The sequence below is a fragment of the Euwallacea similis genome, chromosome 32 (genome assembly GCF_039881205.1).
Source record: "Euwallacea similis isolate ESF13 chromosome 32, ESF131.1, whole genome shotgun sequence".
NCBI classification, from domain to species: Eukaryota; Metazoa; Arthropoda; class Insecta; order Coleoptera; family Curculionidae; genus Euwallacea; species Euwallacea similis.
In genome coordinates, this window is record NC_089640.1 from 999,465 (window position 1) to 1,020,267 (window position 20,803).

General features: G+C 35.8%; 2 protein-coding genes across 3 annotated transcripts; one reads left to right on the top strand and one right to left on the bottom strand.

Annotated features, from left to right (window-relative positions):
* Positions 1 to 101: 101 nt before the first annotated feature.
* On the bottom strand, positions 102 to 16,308 carry Lrch (Leucine-rich-repeats and calponin homology domain protein). 2 transcript variants are annotated; one of them, XM_066404041.1, is made up of 11 exons: positions 15,972 to 16,308; positions 9,378 to 9,574; positions 8,171 to 8,488; positions 7,887 to 8,118; positions 7,658 to 7,832; positions 7,475 to 7,546; positions 6,997 to 7,421; positions 6,477 to 6,679; positions 6,282 to 6,419; positions 6,140 to 6,217; positions 102 to 1,230 (listed from the first exon to the last, which is right to left on the bottom strand). In XM_066404041.1, the coding sequence occupies exons 1-11, from the start codon at positions 16,144 to 16,146 to the stop codon at positions 1,096 to 1,098; spliced, it is 2,148 nt and encodes a 715-aa protein (XP_066260138.1). In that variant the 5' UTR covers positions 16,147 to 16,308; the 3' UTR covers positions 102 to 1,095. The 2 variants fall into 2 exon arrangements, with proteins under 2 accessions (XP_066260138.1, XP_066260137.1); XM_066404040.1 differs by lacking the exon at positions 102 to 1,230 and adding an exon at positions 3,204 to 5,583.
* LOC136418100 (lysophosphatidylserine lipase ABHD12-like) lies at positions 1,611 to 3,157 on the top strand. Its single transcript, XM_066404047.1, has 2 exons — positions 1,611 to 1,919; positions 1,984 to 3,157. The coding sequence occupies exons 1-2, from the start codon at positions 1,869 to 1,871 to the stop codon at positions 3,079 to 3,081; spliced, it is 1,149 nt and encodes a 382-aa protein (XP_066260144.1). The 5' UTR covers positions 1,611 to 1,868; the 3' UTR covers positions 3,082 to 3,157.
* Positions 16,309 to 20,803: the final 4,495 nt, after the last annotated feature.

A 20,803-nucleotide genomic window follows, 5' to 3' on the forward strand; every position in this document is an offset into this window, starting at 1 on the left:
AGTTTTCTTGAAACTAATCATTTAGTAAACGAAAGACTACTTATGGGGATCTCTTCAATAATCATCAAGGCTTTACCATCTCTTTGAAAATAAAACAATAATTTAAAAAATGAATGTTGTATTGACTAGACCGGTATAAATAAACTCCAAATTTACATAATATATTGTGACAAGTAAAAGAAAAAAATAGTTTTAATATTATAAGTTATTTTAAATTTAAGTCGTACAATTTTAGTTACAATTCCAAAAAAAATTGAACAGGGCATCTCAAGAAAAACACTTTCATGGTGGATTCTCACGATGGTAAAAACTAATGGAAACTAGCCATTCCATTGGTGTCAAAAATGCCACAACTGTCAAATAGGCTCTTTCCACCAATAGATTAATTTTACGTTCATGATAACCCACTATCACGAAGGACGCCCTATAGATATAATTTCAAAAGAGTTTAAAGGGATGAAAATGCACAAAATCTAATTTTCACAATTTAGAATCAACCTAAAACTAAATCAAAGTACGGAAACAAACGTTTTTCCTACTTAAGTAGATAAGAATGAACGTTGCTTAGAAAAGTCGTCTTAAGAGTAACACGAGAAGATCACAAAACACGAGTTTGACGTATCACAAACGAAATACAATCCGGTTCAAAACCTTTCGATTGGTATTCGATAAGTAAGTAGCCAGTCTTTGAATTTGTTCGTTAATTTTTTGAGTTTGATTCCATTAAACTAAAAAAATTTAATAACTTCCAGTTTTACTACGCTTGCATATATAGGAATTCACTATTATTATGTAAGTATAAGTAATCTTTGGCACCTTTCCAGTTAAGTCAAACGAAAACTGAAGCTGATAATCGTCCTTGGAAGTGTTTAAACTAAACTTATTGAGCTCTTAACGCAAGAGTAACTACCACGTGTCGTTTTTTGCGTTTATTGTCACGCTGTCTAACAATTAGTTAGGTAAGGATAACTACAAACGTTTGTACAGACGTTTCCGCGCAGATATGTTGGTAAATGTACATATTTGATTCACATCATTTTGATCTATAAGAGTGATGGATCCAGGCCACCCTGTATACAACATTGAGTTGCGAAACTAAACCACGGTGGAAACAGAATTTCCATGCAGTGGAGATCGGGGAGAGTGATACCTGAGCAGTTCAGTGACGGTGATGGCCACTTGGACGATTCCTTTGCCTTCTAGGACATCAGCGGAGCAACATACGAGATTCTGAAATAGAAATGTTTTAGTTGTTTACACTTATATATTTCAAAGTCATTATGAGGCTGAATTTCAGATCTGGAAATGATTTTTGTTGACGTATTGGCGGAGACTAAGTCTAGAAAGCTAAAGAGATTCTAAGAGATTTTTCGTCACACCTCTGATTGTTTCCAGTGAATGTTTATTTGCTTAGTCAGAATTATGTCAGGTGATTGTTGAGTCTATAGAACATTGGCTTTTAATACGAAGTGTGTGCCAAAGTCTTTGGCGTTAGTCCCAATCGAAGTTTCCACGTGAATTGCATTAAGTACAATAGATCTTCCCAAAAATGTCCTGATTCGAATCCGGTTTCCTTTTACCGTAGAATACCTTCCAGGAGCTGAAGCTCTAGCTAAATATTTAGCCCAAATATTATTCCTCGTCAATTCCAAAAACCAGCATTACACTGCACCTGGAATCTTTTTTACAATTACTAACGTTATCGGTTATCTTAACGTGAAAAATTAATCTTTGGCAAATATTCAGGATATTAATTGCGACTTTGATTCATTCACCGACCATTTCTCAAAGCCAGCTCAGGAAAAGTGTTTGCCGCAAGTTTTATGATGAATTAGCATAAAAGTGCGAAAATACAATATTATTGTATAATGCCTGTGAATTTTATGTGCAAAAAAATGGCTCACCGAACTTCCCCGATGGTAAGCAGTAATAATACACTCATATTTTAAAGGTAGACACCTAACAATCATTTATCTTCCATAGAGAGCAAACTCAACACAATCCTTAACTAGTGAAGAAGCTGAAAAACACAACATCCAAAAAAGCATCTCTAAAAGTATCTCAAAATTGAGCTTCCTCATTGCTATAATTATCGTGCTCCTGGTCTTCATATTGATCTGGGTGGTAATACCGGTCTCCTTCATGTTCTCCCTTAACTTCCAGATCTTCATGGTGTTTTTCCCCATCGACTCGCCCAGGAATGTAGATTTCGATCACCCTGAAGCTTTCGGCATTGAAGGAGTTCGCAATTTCCATCTGACCACAAGAGACTACTACGACAATACTGTCAACACTTCCATTGGGGCATGGCTGGTTCTCCACGAAGACGACATCAACAATATCACTTCTAACAACGTAACAGAAATTCTTGAAAACACTCAGAGAGATATCCTTTTCTATTTCCATGGAGTTTTGTGCAATAGAGCTAAAGCCTTAGACCAATATAGAGTGCTGCGTAAACACTTTTTGATCGTCGCTGTGGATCATCGAGGATATGGCGATTCCGGCGACAATGTGCGCGTTGGTGAAGAAGGGATTGTGCATGATCATATTCAAATCTACGATTGGGTCAAATCAATTAACCCTTCGAGTGATTTTTATTATTGGGGACATTCCTTGGGCAGTGCTTTGAGTGCCCACACTGTTAAGTTGATCAAAGAGCTGCACTCAGAGGTACCCAAAGGGCTAGTGCTTGAATCTCCCTTTACTTCTATTAAGGATGTGCTGGTGAATATTGTTTTGGGAAAAATATTCAGCTGGTTGGCGTATTTCGATCAGACGATTTTAACACCTCTAGAAAAGAACGGGTTCCACTTCCGTTCAAAAGACAATGTAGTTCCCATTGACTGTCCGATAATGATTTTACATGCAGAGGACGACTTTGTGATACCGTATTTCTTGGGGGAAAACCTCGCTAATATCGCCAAAGAAAACCGTCAGGCTGAACAGGGAGATTTGGTGTTTCACGGGATTTCAAGCGATTATGGATTCGGACATAATAACATAGTGTTTCACCCCAATATCGGAGGTTTTATCCAGGATTTTAAAGCCGTGTGCCGGAATTTCACCGATTACAGCTAACATCTGTGATAATATTTAACATAATTAATATAAATGACAATGGTGTACCTACAAATAAATTTTTCTACTTGTTTTTTATGCAGTGTAGTTTATTGCTTTAGGGTTTTCTTATAGAAAGGCTCTTGTCATAGAATTATGAAGGTTTTATTGAAAAGAAGCACTTGACTTTTCTTAGGGAAATCAAGCCTGACCAGTACTAAAGTAAGCTTAAGTCTACCTCAACGATCGTAAAACGGCCTTAAAACGATAGTTTCCATAGTGGCTTAATAGTAAAATTCAGGTAACTGAGAACATAAAAGAAATGTTAGTGGAATACAAACAGCAGTCTTCATTGTCGCTATAATACTGGAAATATTAGAAGGCGCCTCCCGGTCAGAGTCACGTGAATATGTATATATATATATATATATATATATATATATCATACATATGGGCATAAATGCTTACATAAACATACAATTTTAGGAAAGTGTAACGTTTCTATCAGTTTTTTGTCTATTAAATTTTGTATTTTAGAACGTTGAAGTTAAATTGCCGGGAAGGGCCTTAAAGAACTTTCATAGGAAACGCGGTTAATTAAGGCTTAAAAATATGACTAGAAGGACGTAAAAATAACTGCCCGATACCTAGGGCAATTGCCACAAGTAAGAGCATAACATGAAGTATTACACGTGATGTGTATGATACAAAAAAAGCATACGTTGGCCCTACAAAACAAGAAAGTGTGCACATACATGGTCGAAAGTTGCAACATAATAATAGTAAATCGAACCTATTTTAACTTAATTACTTGAGCGCAGATGAATTAAAACGCCGAAATACTGTTCTGTAAAGTAACCCTGCCATCCATATGGCAACAGATCCTGAGAATGGTTTGAAAACAATTTCGCCAACAAAAACGTTAAGTAATTATCAACAACCTCCTTAGCAGTAAGCTTATCACCATTATACAATCTCTACAGAATACTACCGAAACCGACTTCATAGGCACTGCTGCTTATTATTCAACCTTAAAACTTACCTAGTACAAAATATATATTAAATTTCATCTGGATAAAGCTTTAGTAGTTAGCACCTAAAAGCCCTAAATTGTTAAAACATCCCGCTACTACTAAACCTAACGTTTCAGGCACTGGTTCAATTTATAGGTATGTAAAGCAAAAAAAATCACAAACTTTTGGTATCTTCATACCCCATGTAAAGGAATGCATGAATTCGAATAAAATTAGTTTTTGACCAGTTTTCGAAATTTCTGGCCACTGTGCAGATTTTCCGTAGTTTGCGAACAGTGGCGTAATTTCCTGTTATTTCATGGCAACCTAGAGTAGCTCCGTCTCACTTTATATTTATTCTTTAAAAAGAGATGGACGTGCTCTGGATTTACACACCTAAACTTATTGAGAGGATAACGTGAAATCCAACGTTAAAATAAGGATTTTAAAGCCCCACAGTGGATCGTCTTTGTTTAAAGAGACAAATAAAAGTTTCTTTACTTAAGAGTATAGAATAATTAATAAGTGAATAATATAGGTTTTGAACTTAGAGCAAGGATTTAAAAAAAAAACAAATTAATCTTTTAAAGAAAGAAAACATGGGTTTGGTAACAAAAATATAAATCTTTATGAAAAATTTACATTTTGGTACACGAAAATTGAGTTACAATATAACGGAAGAGTTTAAGTTTGGAATTTTTTGTTTACGCACATGTACGTGTAATGAATATGAAGTAAGTAATAAAATTACAAAATTGAAATTTGTAAACAGATCTGTTTTGTGGCCATTCTATTAGTTATAATTGATTAGTACAGACAAAATTGACCAAAATAAAGCAGATAATTGAAAAAAATAATTAAATAATGAAATTTGGTTTTGAAACGTGAGTTAGAGTCAAGGACTAAATGGATAAAAACTTACCTATTTTTTGGAAAGGGAGACTTTAAAATAAGTTTCTGCAAATGCGTAACTGCGCCTGCCTTATAAGTCTCCTTTCTTTGAATCATCAGATTTAGTTGGTTGATTTTTTTTGTATTCAGTAATCAAGTTACAATTTAGTAGAACAGATTTCTACAAAAGATTTTTACTTACCGCGTTCCACCACTATTGTGCCAAAAATTAACAAAACATAAAAATTTCGTTACATTCTTAAAACTCAATACCTCGATCCACTGTGCGTTCCTTGTAATTATCCCTTAGGACTTATGAAAAAATCAAGTTAAGAAATCTCCCGGAAAACTTATTTTAATTTTTATAGTCATAATTTGGAGGTGGAAAAGTGACCAAAAACGCGACAGTACTCGCGAACACCGACAGCAGTATGAGTGAGAGAATGGTATCCCACCACATGGGTGGTTGTCTCACGAATTCGGCATCATCTCTCGTATCCTCATTGTCTTTTGGGCGCGGTTCTTGCAGCCTGCAAAGCTCCTCGAGGGTGTCCAGCACGCGAGGCAAGCCACGGCCATTTAGGCCCTCGGTGACGTCCAGAGCATTGCAGAGCCGGCCCTGCAACCAACCACAGTCTCACTCTTACTGTTTGTCAGTGTTCGGGTAGGGTGCAACGCTAGAAAGATCTTTCGGAAAATGTTATAATAGGGGTGAAATGAACTTAAGAAGACCGGTTCAAAATGCACGAATTGATCCTGTAAGATGCTGAGATTAGAACAGTTCTGTAGGAAAATGAGCGTTTATTAGTAGAGTTTTGTGTTTGTTTGCCGAACCATGAAGGAGATTTGTTTTATGGTTTTGTCGCTTTGTTGGTCTCTTTCAGTGAAGAGAAAGATGAGAGTACTCCATCCTCTATAAAGCAAGAGCAGCTAGGGTTTAAATTGTTAGTAAACAACGGAAAACTGTTGTTAGTAAACTGAATGAAGAGCATGCAAACTGGGTTAATGGCAAAATCTTTGCAGCGTTTGCCTACCGACACAGACAACCAATAAGAGTTAATCTACTGGATATGCAATATTTTAAAAGCTAATGGCGCACAAATCCGGGAACTAAACGCACTAAAATCGCATGTAAAAAATGCTTTAAAATTTGCACACTTATATAAAAAACTTACCTCATCCACTCCAATTTTCCTGCAGGCATCTATGAAATTGTCCACGTTTCTTCGACATCTTGCCATGGTCAGTTTAGGCTGAAAGCGATTTTTCAAATTACCTTAATATTAAGCAAATTATTTTATTTAGAAGTTTACTTACAACTGCAGGTGAAGGTACGTGAATACTCGCCACCGATCTGGGTTTAATGTGGTTGGCCAAGTGACACAAAACTACCCCGTCTGTAAGGGCTGCTGCCAGATCCTCTGGAAGCGCCATTTTCAGCCTGCTCTCGATTATCTACAAAGAAAAATCAACTTCAAACCGTAGAAACGATAGTGAAGAGAGAAATATTACATTTCGAAGTTGATTAATTAAGTCGGTTTCCTCCCTAGCCTTGTCGATTTCCCTCCTCATTGTAAAAGTCATTTTCTCCCCTGATCCCGCAGTTGACGAATTCCAACTAATGTTACGCTGACTTTTCATCCCATTTCCACCTTTAGGGGTTGCTGATATACTCGTGTACAGACAAGGCGATAATTTCGGACTACTGTTTTTACCTTCAAATTCCAGATTAATTAACTACAGCACTGCACAATTAAAACAGAAACGGCAAAATGAAAAGTGAAATATTTTATGAACCGGTTTTGATTTGATTTCGTGCTCCTTGAAGATTTTGATTGGGCAGAGTTTTCTTTTTATAGGCCCTTTTGTGACATGTTCAAGATTTTCATTTCAATTATGGGGCACTATAAATCAAAACCCTGTTAAAAATAATCTGGTTGTTGACTGCTGTTCAGTTAGAGTTGTCAGTTCATAAAAAAATCATTTTTATGCTGGAAAATTCGTTTTAATCAACAAACCTCATCACACTTACCATTCATAATCACAGGCGAGCTACTACTGCTAATTGGCACATTATCATGCGTCATGATCCCCGTAGAGCCCTTAACCGGCGATCTAGGTTTCACATAACTATCTACTAGGCGTGTTTTATTAGCATCCACACCATTTCCATTGGTGTAAACATGTCCTGTGGGGGAAAAACTGGTATTCCTTGAAGGGGGAACTTTCTGCACTGGTTTCCTAGTATTGGGGGTGTCATCAAACACGTGTTTGGGACTACCAAAAGCTGAGTTTAAGGGTGTGGGGTCCGATTTCGAGGAGGCCATGCTCGGTAAGGGATGATGCGTGGGGGTATTGGGCTCTGTTTTAGTGTAGTTTTGGTCATCCTGGTCTTTAGTACGGTATATCGAAGGTACGTCATGAGCTCTTTGTTGGCGTAAGGCTTCTTTATACTCTCTGATGTTTTATTTTTATTAGTAAAGAAAGTTAGTGGTTTCAAGGGGTCTTACCTATAAGTTTGAATTTTGACTTCATTCATATTTCCATTAGGGATTGGGTCAGTACCAGGACTAAGACGAACACTGTAAATCAATTTTAAAAAACGCGTCACGCATGCTACAAAGGTTTAAGAGACAAAAGACAAAATATGACAAAAATACCACAAAAAGCTACTGCCAAGAATTAAAACGTACCTGTGATAGTCCCTGACATTTCGTTGTCCATCCAATTCGTTCTTCGAGAAATCTTCTTCGACAATTTCAGGCGGTGCAGGGGACATTGTGGATGGGGTTGAAATCGCCGATTTGGGTCCGATTTGGTCCGCAATTCTACCTAGGATAGGTGTGGTAGGCCAAGGTTTTTCGTCTCCTAAACAGAAAAATGAATTTCATTCGCATTTACACAAGAACGTAATAAACCTGCCTGTAATCTCCTGAGACCACCTCTTCTCGCACCCATCGCTACTAGTACTATATCCACTATCTACGTTTTGTCGTTTCTGCTTCAGTCTGCTGGCTAAATGAGCCGGCCCCGGAGAACCCGCACCACCCTTCCTCGATCGTCTGCTTAAGGTACCACCCCCAGTCTTGCAGCCACTTTTCAAGGCCTCAGTTTCTAAATACTTGAAAATGTGCACCCTCCCTCTCTTGCACAACTACATCCATCAATAATAGAACCATCTTTTCGCTACGGTAAAATCAACTTACACTCGCCGGAGGACTAGTTAGAGGGTTTTCTTCCACCATGAGATCGATCAAACTATCCATCTCCCTGATTTCAATGGGCAGAGAACCGATGCGATTCGCCCTGAGGTCCAGCCTCATCAGTCTTAAGTACGTAACTTCAATTGGCACTGCCAACAGAAGGTTGCTTCGCAGAACCAAGGATTGGAGGGATTTGAGGTCTCCCATTCGAGGAGGAAAATGGGTTATTTGATTGCAAGAAGCGTCTAGCTCGGTGAGATTGGACATTTTGTAGAGGTCATCCGGGAGGGAAGAGAGGCGATTGTTGGACACTAATAAAATCTGGAAATTAATAGCAAATTGTTGAAATTAGTTGAAAGAGAAGGCTGTTTAGAAGTGCTTTTTGTGATGGTTATTCCATGGGTTACATTCTAGAGGGGACTCCCTCCAGTTTGTTCAGAGCGTTTCCTGAGTCTTCACCTCAAACATTTTGACGATTTTTACGACGGCTTTCAATAGATGAAAGATTTAAAATTTATATATGAATAGCTGCCTTTTTTTAACTTGCTGAAGGCAAATAATCATGACCGATGTATGTGAATAAACGCGAAAGCACGTCGAGCAGCTGGATAAGTACACTTTTATCTCATATCTCCAAACTGGATGATGCTACTACTGTAATTGTAAATTGTTTATCAAATGTAATACAGGAATTTAAATAGATCGTGTCACATCTTAAAAAAAAACCATTAGGTCATTATTATCGTTTGGAATACGAGGCAATATAAAGTGTTACGAGTCATGTGATGGAGCCTTCACATATTTGGATATACATCATAAACCAAAGACTTAAACTAACTTAAACAAACAGTAAATTTTAGATGCAACCTGCAAAAGGTCAGTTACAATAAATCCAGCCCCCTCCCCCCGTGGTAATTTAACCTTTACAGTTACCCAACACGAAAATCAGCCATCATGTATTATTTATGAGGCGGCAAATCAAAACACTCTTTCCCATATTATAATAATGATAATTTATAGTTACAATTGATGTCAATATTTATAAAACAGGCCTACGCGTTTGTCGGATTTTAAAATGCAGTTAGCGAGCAACAACCTTGGGACATTCGCTATTTATTGGGGACACATTTTTATGTTATGAGTGATGAACGAACTTCCGCTAGAAACCAATTTGAATCGGCGCCAACGTACAGGGTACTGCGGTACTAACCTGAATAGGAAGGAGGCAGATTTCCCTTGGAAGGGTGGTAAGCTGGTTGCGGCTCAAATCCAAAAAATTGAGACATTGTAAACTGCAAACTGAGTCTGGGATGAATCGGATGGCGTTGTGGTAGCACTGCAGTCGTTCCAGAAAATGGAAGTTGGTCACCTCTTCTGGAAGCTCACTGAAGCGATTTTTAGAGAGATCTGCAAAGGAAAAAATTAAAAATTACTTTCTACTTTTAATTGGATGCTATAAAATTGATGTTCGATGTGCAAAAGTAGCTACTTCCGACATTGTATCACATAGACGGTGAAAGCCATCAATTGCCGGCAAAAGGCTATACAAGGTGTTAATTAGGGATGTCAACGAACTTTAAGGGATGAATTCTCTTAAAGAATTTTAAAATAAAAAGTTCCAATTAACATGGACTCGTAACTGCTAACTTCCTGAGATACAGGGTGTAACATAAGTAGGGGTTTTCCTTTTAACGCGACACAGACTTCAAAAAACTAAGCAATATTTTTATATAACATTTTTTCGAAATCTCAAAAACAATCGAAAAATGCACCTAAGAAAATTTTAACAAGTACCACATCTTTAGGTACTGCTCGCTCCGGGACTGGCTACAAAAGACGTTCGAAATTGTCGCCATTGGTTTCATTTGCGCAAATTGTCTCTCGCCTTATCCACGACTCTGTGCATGCTATTAAAAGAGATGGTTTTTCTCTAACATCAACAACATGCCCACCAGTTCGTGATTCGAGTAATTACGGGCCTTCATTAATTTAATAGTGTCAATAGTGATACTTTATCAAAATAACCCCTGGAGTTAAACTCCATGGCAGATTTTTAAGCGGAATAGGCAAATTGCATAAAAAAAGTAAACATTAAATGTTGTTACGTCACACCCTGTATATATATATAAATGTTGATCTGTTGGATAAAAGATTGGTCGAATTCGTCGGGTTGTTTTGGTCTTTTTGAAAAACTTGAGTCACTAATATGCCTATAACGATATGCCGCTATCCTGCTCTGTTGCTACTCGTTAAAAAAAGATAGACATACTGTCAGTAAATATATACGAACAACTCAACTGGGGAAATAAGGTGAAATCAAGGGGCAAAATTCATTTTTTCGGATTTAAGACTTCCTGTTCTCTGTCTTAAAGAATAATGCTGAAATTTGGATATCCTCTGCACACAGTCTGCACGCAACCGACCCATTAAAAACAATCTCCTATATCCGCTGCAATATTGAATAGACAGAACAATGGATTTTATATTTAAAGTAGTATGCAAATGTTGCTTGTATATCCCCTCGGCAGACGCAGGAAGAATTTCAATTAGGCTTAAGGCACCGGGCTATTTATAGCTTTCATACTCAAGTTTGCAGGCAAATCACCAAAAATGATGCCTAGAAATTTCTTAGTAGTTGTGGAATGTTGTACGTGTGCATCTTGGTTACATGAGATGTAGCATAATAATAATAGCATAAAAGCAACAAGAGAACACTTTAAAAAACTATTAAAAATTCTAAAACGAAACTTTTTTTATCCTCGTTTCTCTCTCTATCCATGTGTAAAAAGTGGGAATGCCTGTTTTAATATCACATGATATAGAGACATGGAGTGCGGACACCATTTTATCACCGCAGTTCTGTTTACGCCCCTACATCTTTATGTGAAACAACCCTCGACAAACCTTTAATAGACTTCTTGATGCTTTATAGTTTGCAAACACAAATAACCAAAACCCTGCGAATGACCTTACGTGGTTCACGCTTAAAGGTCATTGAATAAACGTTTGAACAATGAATGAATAGATTGGCAAAATAAACAATTCTTTTGCGACTATCAACAGTGGCCGTATACTTAATCTCGGCTTTGCTAATATTGGTAACAAAGTTTTTGAGCCTTAATGGATTAAAATCTAATGACTTGCTTTAGAGAGGCGTTTCGTTTTTTACCTAATTTAATGCCCGGCTGCACCTGACAGCTATAAATATACCTGCAAAAGGCCGTTTCTGGCTTTTGCACTCAAACAATAGCAATCGAGTGCACTTAACGGCCTTTGGTCCTGGTTTTATTAATAGCCGGCCCCCTTTTCCTCAAGAAAACTGCTTTTTCATAGGTTTAATGCCCCTGAAATTGGTGTTGGAAAATCGAAACTATACACTTCCTGATAATTCGAGTAATGATTTATCGTTGACGGTATGGACATTTTTGTCAAATCTAACTCCAAAGCGGACACAAATTTACAGTAACGAGGAGTACAAGAACATCATTGTTTCCCATACACAAGACCATTGTTTATGTAAGGAAACGATGCATTTGCCTATTTAATGACAGGACAGTAATTATTAAGGCGTTCCTCCTTCGCTGCTCTTTAGATCTTTGGTGGGCGATAAAGGTGGGTTAGGACGTTTTCCCACGGAATAAAAATCTCTAATACTGCATAAAGTGCTCCTGCCTTAGCGAACACAGAGAAATTGACAGGTATTACTACTTAAGCCAAAAACTGTACAATTAGGGTGAGACTACGCCCTAACTAAAGCAATAGCTCAATTTTCTGGACAAATTTGGCGAATGCGCACAATTTGAAATTCAAAAACTTCTGAACTAACCTTTGACCACTTTCCTCGTACCTTCTACTTCTTGGCAACAACCGAGCAACGTATTAGAGAAATTCCTTCTCAACTCCAGTTCCCATTTTCACCATCATCCAGTTCAACGCCGCTCATAAGCCCGCCATCAATCAACGGTTCGAAATAGTTTACAAGTTTTTATTGAACTCGGGATCCCAATTTACAACCTGGCACACGTTACTTTCAAGGGGTTGGATGACCTAAAGCTTATTTTTAGCCTTAAGAGAAATATCAATGCATTAAACTTGCGGAGGGTGTTGAGAGTTAATGTGGGGGTTGACTATCGATTGGATAATCTACCCTGCACAGATGTGGCTTGAAGGGTGCAAAAATAAGCTATAAAAATATGTGTAGTTGGAGAGGTTGTGACTGTAGCTTCATTAATTGCATTTGGGGCAATTAAGTCTGGCACGCGAAACATGGCATAAAAATGGATGTCTGCTTGGCACGCGAAGAGGAGTGGAACCACTAAATCCAGACGAAATGCAAATAAGTAATTTCCAATAGGGCAAAAATCGGATCAATACAATTTGTGTCAGTCGCTGAACAGGAAGTATGTATCGTGATAACAGAAACACGTAATTACCCGGTAGTATACCTACCTGTTATCAACGTTTACACACACAACTTTCCAATAAAAATATAACTGCCGCACCGAGATAAATCTATCTACAGACATATTGCTAAATTCGTTTGAATTAAAAGCTTGATTTTCCTGCTCATTATCGAGAAATGCTATGTCCCCTACAGATTTTTTTCAATGCAACCAAGTATACAGTCCTCTTTACGTGACAAAGTTGCGTCACACCACGTATAATATCATCCATGACCACATGTTAGAATGTTTAATTCAATCGAGCTTTAAAGTCGTCTTTCAGTTTCAGTTGCTTTGATTTGGTGCGAATGGGATGATTAGGCCACACACAGATAGACTTTGTCTAGCCAACATGATTAGTTAGACTGTTGTTTGGCTTAAAACGTCAATGGTAGTTTCCTACTCGAGTTATTCGATCCTCTTTGAGAAACTTTCCTCTAAAATGTTTTGCACTTCGTTAATTTTGCTAAGAAGAGCTTGAGCATTTTAACGGGCAAATATTGACTCTCTGCACTCGAGGGGTGCCGGTGTGGCGCCCTGGCGTACCGACGCCGTACGTTCTCGAACCGGATATGTTCGTTTCATATGTGCGACAAGACATTCTTCTTCGTGACTCGGCCTGCAGTCTTAGCAATAGTCTCAACTTGGCGTTCACTCGAGCGAAATAGGCCTCGAGTGTAAAGGGTTAAATGTTATCCCTCAATTGTCTCGGGCTTCCGTAAATACCTAATAGCTATAATATCTAAACTTAACGAAACAATTCTGGATTAAGATCCAAAACCATCTGGTTCCTCAACATTGAGAGGTTGCTGTTCAAATTACACACAAACCTCCAGGAGGGCTTTTACGATGAAGACTCTTACTTCAGAAATCTCCCAATTAGCTTAGAAATTTCCAGGTTTATACTAATTCCTGATTAAATTTATAGATGACAGTTTGAATTTAATGTCTTTATTTTTATTTAATGTCTCTCTTTAGTGTCTTAGAATGTATTGTTCTCAACACTCCCCAGAAGTCGATAGAGCAAAATGAAATTCCCAAAACTCTCCACAAAATTTCTTTATTATTAAATGTAATAATTGCCACCACTGTATAAATATTGCCAAATTATATTGAGCGTCTACCCCGAATCATATATTCATTTTCATTTAATATATAAGCTTAGATGAAGGCGAAAGCTCGGCATTGATTCTACCACCCTAAATAGTTAAGCACACTCTGAATGCAGTTGCCATCTACATCACACCTTCTCTTTTTTTTTTTGAAAGCATGTGTCAGAAAAGGATGCTTAAACTTTAGGCAGGGGTAGGATTGAGTCTTATTTTCCTAAATACATGCAAAAAGGGCTGGTAAAAGTGCATTGTAAGAAACAAAATTTGGTACTTTTTTCATTTTTGGTGTTCCATACTGAATGCACTTGTTGAAAATTTGTAGGTTTTTGGAATCATTTCTGTCGAACCTCCATTTGAATTCAAAGTTTCAATTCTTAAAATAGGTCGATCATATCATCGTCAAATTTAATGGCTTTAAAACCATAAAATTAAAGAGGTTCTTTAGTCGTAGCCATTAAATCGTCAAAAAGGCACAATAAAAACGCCTTCGTGGATCAACTTTCCTTGAACCGCTTCTTATATTGATGGTTGACAAACTTAACAGGACTTTTTCTTCAGCCGGAGACTTCCTACTAAAAAAATTAAGTATTAAGACCGGATATCCGTTCGGCCCTAAACACATTGCCCCGAAACAGAAGTTCACTCATGATGCAGGTGAAAAGACGGTATAAAAAGATATGAAGTCCAGTGGCCTTTTATTCTAAGAAATACAATATCTGTTTTGGTGTGAAGGTCACTGCAGATCCTGCAAGTTCTTTTTATTAATCCATTTCTTCTCCAAACATTTAACTGGAATTCCTCTACAGCTAAGCTTAACGCAAACATACACGACTGAGATATGAATATGTATGGAGGATAACTAAGGCACGCCCTAAGTTAACAGTTTAGTTACCTGACAGGTTTATCTTGATGTAAGCGTGTGCCTTATTGCAGCCAAATGCACGAGACACATTGTGTTGTAAACGTTAATCCCTCGTAAGCTATAAAATATCTTAGCTTGTCTTGCTTCTCCATTAAGTTTACAAAAAAAATCAATTTCACAAGAGACCTGCAGGCTTAATGAAAATTCTGAAAAAGCAGGACTGAAGCAACTTTTTAAGTCAATACAACACTAAAAGGAACCAGTCTTGGAAGCTGTAATCTCATATTTTTAAACGGGTTTTAAGTATTTGCTTTTGTCACAAATGTTTCAGCAAAAGTTAATAATTATCCATATGTAATTTCCAATTGCACCCTGGCTTCTACTGCATTAGAGTTCTATTTTCTGTCGCCATTAACATCAAAGGTGACGGGTCACTTTAATGGGAATCCTATAGAAGGCCTGAAAGGTCAATGCCAGCGGATAAAAGCCTTTAACGAACTTTTGACCTTTCCAATATATTCATTTTTATACGTAATAGGGTTTGTTCTGAACAAAATATCGGCCTGAACAAAATTCTCTTAGCCCAAAATTTTCATTGTGATACAGATACGCGAATATTATTAAGCAATGAAACAATGTTACCTCAGAACTTATCTATGCTAGGAATGAGGGGCGATATAAGTGATTGTGATTACTTATTATATGCGGCTATGCCAGTATTTGTAATTATGTATTGTTGCAAAACACCACTATAAAATATTGACATGTATTGAATGCCCACACTTCGACACACTTGGGTTTACATGAGAGTAGCTATGTCTGGAATGTTAGTAGTTCTCACTCAGATCAGCCAAAACGTTTTAAAAGCCTTTTGAAACTATTAAACCTCAAATGTATTTAGGGAAGGACCCTCCATGTTTATATGGCGATTTCGTGAAAAAGGGTCTGATTAGACTTTTCCTTGCCATGTAACGTTTTGGATTAGGGGAGCTGAGATCAATATGAACACATGCTCCCTTCTAAACATAACCTGGGCCAACTTTAGGGCGTTTATGCTACTGGCGTTAAATATGTTGTATGATGAAGTAAAAACGATCATGAAATATTTTGGGTATATGTATTAGTAATAAACCTTTTGGAAAACCACCTTAAGGACATTTATAATGCAGAATAGAAGCAATAATATGCAGGTTCAAGGAGCTAGTTGACAATCAAGATTCCTCGAAGAGTCCTCTCACTCCTTTGCTTCCACAGTTATTACTTTCTCCAACTTGATATACATCAATTGACTTATGTTTTGGAGCATTAATAATACAAATCACATCTGCATTCATGTTATTTGTATCTAAAGACTCAATATCCCAAAAAACCAACAACAAATCACTCACCTGCTACAACAGTATCACTTAAATTATATTTGTCTTTCGCTTTCGGGAAATCCTTCAGCTTCCTGTTACTCAATTTCAGTTCGCCGCTTAGGTTGGCCTCCTCCAAAATACGTTCCAAAGACCTGGTCAGATGGTTTTGGATGTGACCGTTTATACTCGGAACTATCACCGCCATGGCGCATTTCAAACGCAACAATTCCGTCGATGTTCAATCACTTTTTCGGTCCAAACCGATTCATTATTAACATATTTTTTAATAATTAATTGAGAAATGGAAGAAAGGACAAAGCGGCGATGCCCACTCTCTCAGAGTTCGAACGCGAATAAAAAAATTTGACGTTTTGTTGACAAAAGAATAGTAGTGTCGTTTGTGTGACCAATGGGCAAAGAAGATGTTGGCAAGCCATGGACGAGCGCCACCTTCCACTAAAAACCAAGAACTACGAATAATTATAAACTACTCGATCTGTGAAGTGATTAGAGATTTATGTCACTTTTTGCTTTATTATTGAAAAAGTCATTAATCTATTCTTTTAAATAAACCTTGGAATTTCAATTAAGATTTTGATCAAAAATTACATATTTCCAGTATTTTGAATGAAATGATAGAATATAAATTGTGGTTACTTTAATTTGCATTTAGTTTATATTTAGAGCCCTTGACGTTGATATATACAATTCATGTAACATTGTTTTATTTAATAAACAATATGCATCTTTCTCTAACTCATTGAACTAAATAGAGATAAAACGTTTGAATTTATTATTTCAATTCCTAAACGATCTTCTTGTCTGTATTTATTATTTTTTTAATTATAACTCTAACCTTCAATTAATTTATATGAAAACATAGTGATGTTACGTTTAGAATTAAATTTAAAAAATAATAAAAAGAAGAAATTGCTTTAAACAATTTGCATAATTTCAAGTACAAATGTCTTAATTTAAGTGTTTAGTCTTTTTTAACCATATAGCCAAGTACTAAGCCCAAAACTGTAAAAAAGGTAAACATTTCCTTCAGGTATATTTAAAAAATCGCTTATAAATAACAATAATATTTAAAAACCTTTATTGAGCGTTCAAAAATAAGTTAACAGAGCTCCTGAAATGTTTAAAACTTGAGGCTAAGATATATGCTGCATATAATGAACTTCCATTTTTTAAGCATGTTAAACTATCTACTGTAGCTGTAAAGATGGAAAATCTGTCAAGTAGTACAAATGGAATTGATGATAAGCATGTTATAAATTCAAATTACTACACAACATATTATGTTAAACTTTTCTCTGTCATTTCTAGCATTCACTAGGTGTTTAGATGAACCAAAAGTTAACATTGAACCTAATAATATAGCAGAACTAGACTTAGATTCTTTATAAATTCTTAAATCTTCTAAAAATTGATGTCTGACTGTGCAAACTATGTTAAAACCGACAGCAAAATTGAGGAGAGCACCTATACAACTCACTTAGAATCACAAATTTTGAAAAGAGTTTCCCTCTTCCAAAAATGGACTAAATGAATGCTATCACTAGAACTAGAATTTATATAGTGAGTGATTTGGGTTTCGAGAGTTTAAGTAAAGTCAAAGGCATTTGCACCCATTCTGCAAGCTAAAGTAGTTCCATTAAAGTCTACAAAATTTGAGAAAAAATATTAATTCAGGTGATGGGAAAGCAATAATTATGAAACAGCTGCATTTAAGAATTTCCATTATTGAACTTACAGATGGTTAAAAAGCAATTTAAAAATGAACATTTTGCATGGTTAAGATTAAAAAAAAGTAATACTGAAAATGCTATGAAAAACAAAACATAAATAATTAAGGAATTTACATTAATTGATTTAACCTTATGTGATTATGTTTCTGAAATATTAGAAACTGGTTTGAGTCAAAATAAAGCCAATGTAAGCTATAGTTTCATTATCTCAGATTCAAACTAAGAGTATTTATTTAATAATGATTAATTATTAAGGAATTTTTAAAAAACGACATGAGAAAATTACCTTTTAAATCTCTACTTGGCGCCTAACCTAGACCTGCCTCATAAGTGTAAAAAATGCTGTTACAGGCTTTAAGTCAATGAGTATGTTCACAAAAGTTGTTTGACAAGCAACTTCTGTGAACAAGAAGGAAACTCCTCAGATAAAGTCTAAAAGTAAATGTATATAATTGTTATCTTTAAATAAAATGTTTAATAGAAGCAACATGTTTGTAGATTTTTAAAATTTTGACTTCCCTACTTCGTGATTCAATGTTCTTCATTGATACATGTTTACGTTTTATTTAAGTATTTATGTTCTTGATATAAAGGTGAATGCATATTATAGTGCAAAATGTAGCAGGAAATACGTTTTCTGCCCGTATTTGCTGAAGGGATATGTAGCATCAGAGTAGCTGAGAATGTTTGAGAACAGACCCAAGGATAAGAAAGAGATTTAAAAGACCGGATGTAAGGTAGACTATGTAGAAGGTGCCCGGTAAAAGAAATTCGTTACTATATTAAGCTTATTAAAACGTAAATTATTTAATTGCAATTCACTATTACAGTACAATATAAATAATCGTGGTTTTTAAATAAAAGTGTTCGTTTTATTAAGTTGTACAAGGCGAATTATCTTTATAAGTAAAACAAGGTATTTACCTTAAACCTGTTCATAGTGATTGCTTGAGGCTAGGAGTGGCTAATTTTTACGATTTTATTGTGATTTCCTCACCCATTTTTAAAATATAATTTTATTTAAAAGATGTTTGTTTCATTTATGTAGTATGGACGATCTTGATATAAAGGTGAAGGTAAGTTTTCGTACAAATAAACGTAACTTGTGGGATTTTTTTCCGGATTACGTGAAAAGACCAGTAGAATTATCGTTGCTGAAAAGGTTGAGAAAGGAAAGATTTAAATTTTTTGAGGCCCGTGAAGAATACAATGCAAAAATACGTGACTAAATATAATAGGATATTTATCGATGTACTATTTATCATAGTCACAGCAATGTTCACCATAAAAAAAATCATTAATGCATAGAAAAAGCATTTCTCACTCTTTCCTACACATACACATTTCCACGAACGAAAAAGCTACCGGATCTATGTTATTGAAATCGCAACTGACTTACGCATAATTGCTTTAATCAGTTGTAAAGCCTCTATATAGCAATTTCATTGTCGAACCAATTATATTAGTATTAATTCTAAGACTTATATTCAATGCAAATCGTATAAGAGTGCAAATTTATGCGGGATAATGATTCAACACAGATCCTTTTGAGTTTATTTTGAAATCTATTAATAATAATTGATCCACATTTACATAACATGGAACAAAATATTACAGTGAATGGTTATTTTCTATAATTAGTTGTTACGTCTCAGAACCTTGTATATTAAAAAAAATTTATTGATGCGGGGGAAAATCGTTAAACTAAGTCCAAACATCGTAATGTTGGTGTATTATCTAGTCGAATATATGGAATTTTTTGGTCTATGAAAATCAATATTCTTATAGTGATAAAGAGCCCTTCGGGTTACCAAAAATACTGAAATTGCAGAAATGTGGAAACTTCAATTTATTTATTTAAAATTTTTTTAATTCTTGTATAAAGACACTCAACAAAATTGTAATGATATGGGCCACATGCCTCTGTTTTTAAGTCTGTGGAAATCAGTATTCATATGAAGGTGGAAGAAGAAAACACCTGAGGCTACAGAATTATAGAGGTGTAACAATCACAATATGATTTTTTTAGATTTTTTAAATTTCATATTTTTTAATTCAATTAACATCAAGTACAATATATGATATATGCTTGGAATTTCGGAGGCGTAGGAGGTGAAATTCAATTTTTTTCCAATTCCTACTCGACATGGATTGAATATAAAAATACATATCTGTGGTGTATTTTTTCTTTTTTATTGTTTTTGAGTTACAAATTATTAATTATGAATTATAAAATCGTAGAAATCCCAATTATTTTTCACTTCTTGAGCATTTTTCGAGCACATTTTGACTAAAGTCGGTTGGCGGCACCTCCTCAAAATTGGAAGAGCTTTCAGGTTTAAAAGTAAGCTTTATCTAAAATTGGAATTTTAAATCTTCATTTACGCCCTCGTTGCCACTAACCCACTAAGGCCCAGCTGCATAGCCTAATTTTAAACTCGATATGAAGTGTAAGCCTCGAGTTTGACATATATCCCATTGCTTGCCCGTTAAAAGTCCCACTGTAAATGCAGATGGACTTAAAGATTGAGGTACACGACTGCGCCAACACCCTTAAAAGAAGGAAAAATTACATTTCTCTTGAAAGATGGCGCCACCCGTTAAATGCTATTTCTCCACGAACTTTAAAGGTGTATACATAAAATTGTCTCCCGTCTTGTTAATTTTCTAACAATCGAGAAATCTAGAGATATGTTTGAATTGTCTCTGTAGCAAGTGATAACGCTGCAAAAACTCACTTAGGTGACCTCTTTACGTCCAGGATCTAGAATAAGATTAAAAAGTATGACGTTTGGTATGGTTGACTATGACCTCATACCTACGTCTATGAATGTAATGAATCAACAAAACCATATAATGTTCTAACATACCTGACGCCAATTACGGTAAACCGCACGACACTTGCTCTTTAATGTAAAATTGATTTGTTTGTTTTGTTGTTTGTTTTTAATACCACGCCATGTCCATCGGAAATTTGTGACATTATAGGTATGACGGATGTAGGATGACCCCAGATTTTTTTCCACTTTATGGTGGGTTCCTGGAAATTAATCCAAATGTAGATGCATTTAAATCGAGATATTATACATATTGAAAAAGAATATAAAAACT

Excerpts from the sequence above, each read along its gene's own strand:
- LOC136418100 (XM_066404047.1), top strand. The coding sequence starts at position 1,869 with ATGCCTGTGAATTTTATGTGCAAAAAAATGGCTCACCGAACTTCCCCG. Across the intron at positions 1,920-1,983 it reads CTCACCGAACTTCCCCGATG|AGAGCAAACTCAACACAATC; the intron begins GTAAGCAGTAAT and ends TATCTTCCATAG.
- Lrch (XM_066404040.1), bottom strand. The coding sequence starts at position 16,146 with ATGGCGGTGATAGTTCCGAGTATAAACGGTCACATCCAAAACCATCTG. Across the intron at positions 6,420-6,476 it reads TAATTAATCAACTTCGAAAT|ATAATCGAGAGCAGGCTGAA; the intron begins GTAATATTTCTC and ends TTTTCTTTGTAG. Across the intron at positions 6,218-6,281 it reads ACGTACCTTCACCTGCAGTT|CCTAAACTGACCATGGCAAG; the intron begins GTAAGTAAACTT and ends AATCGCTTTCAG.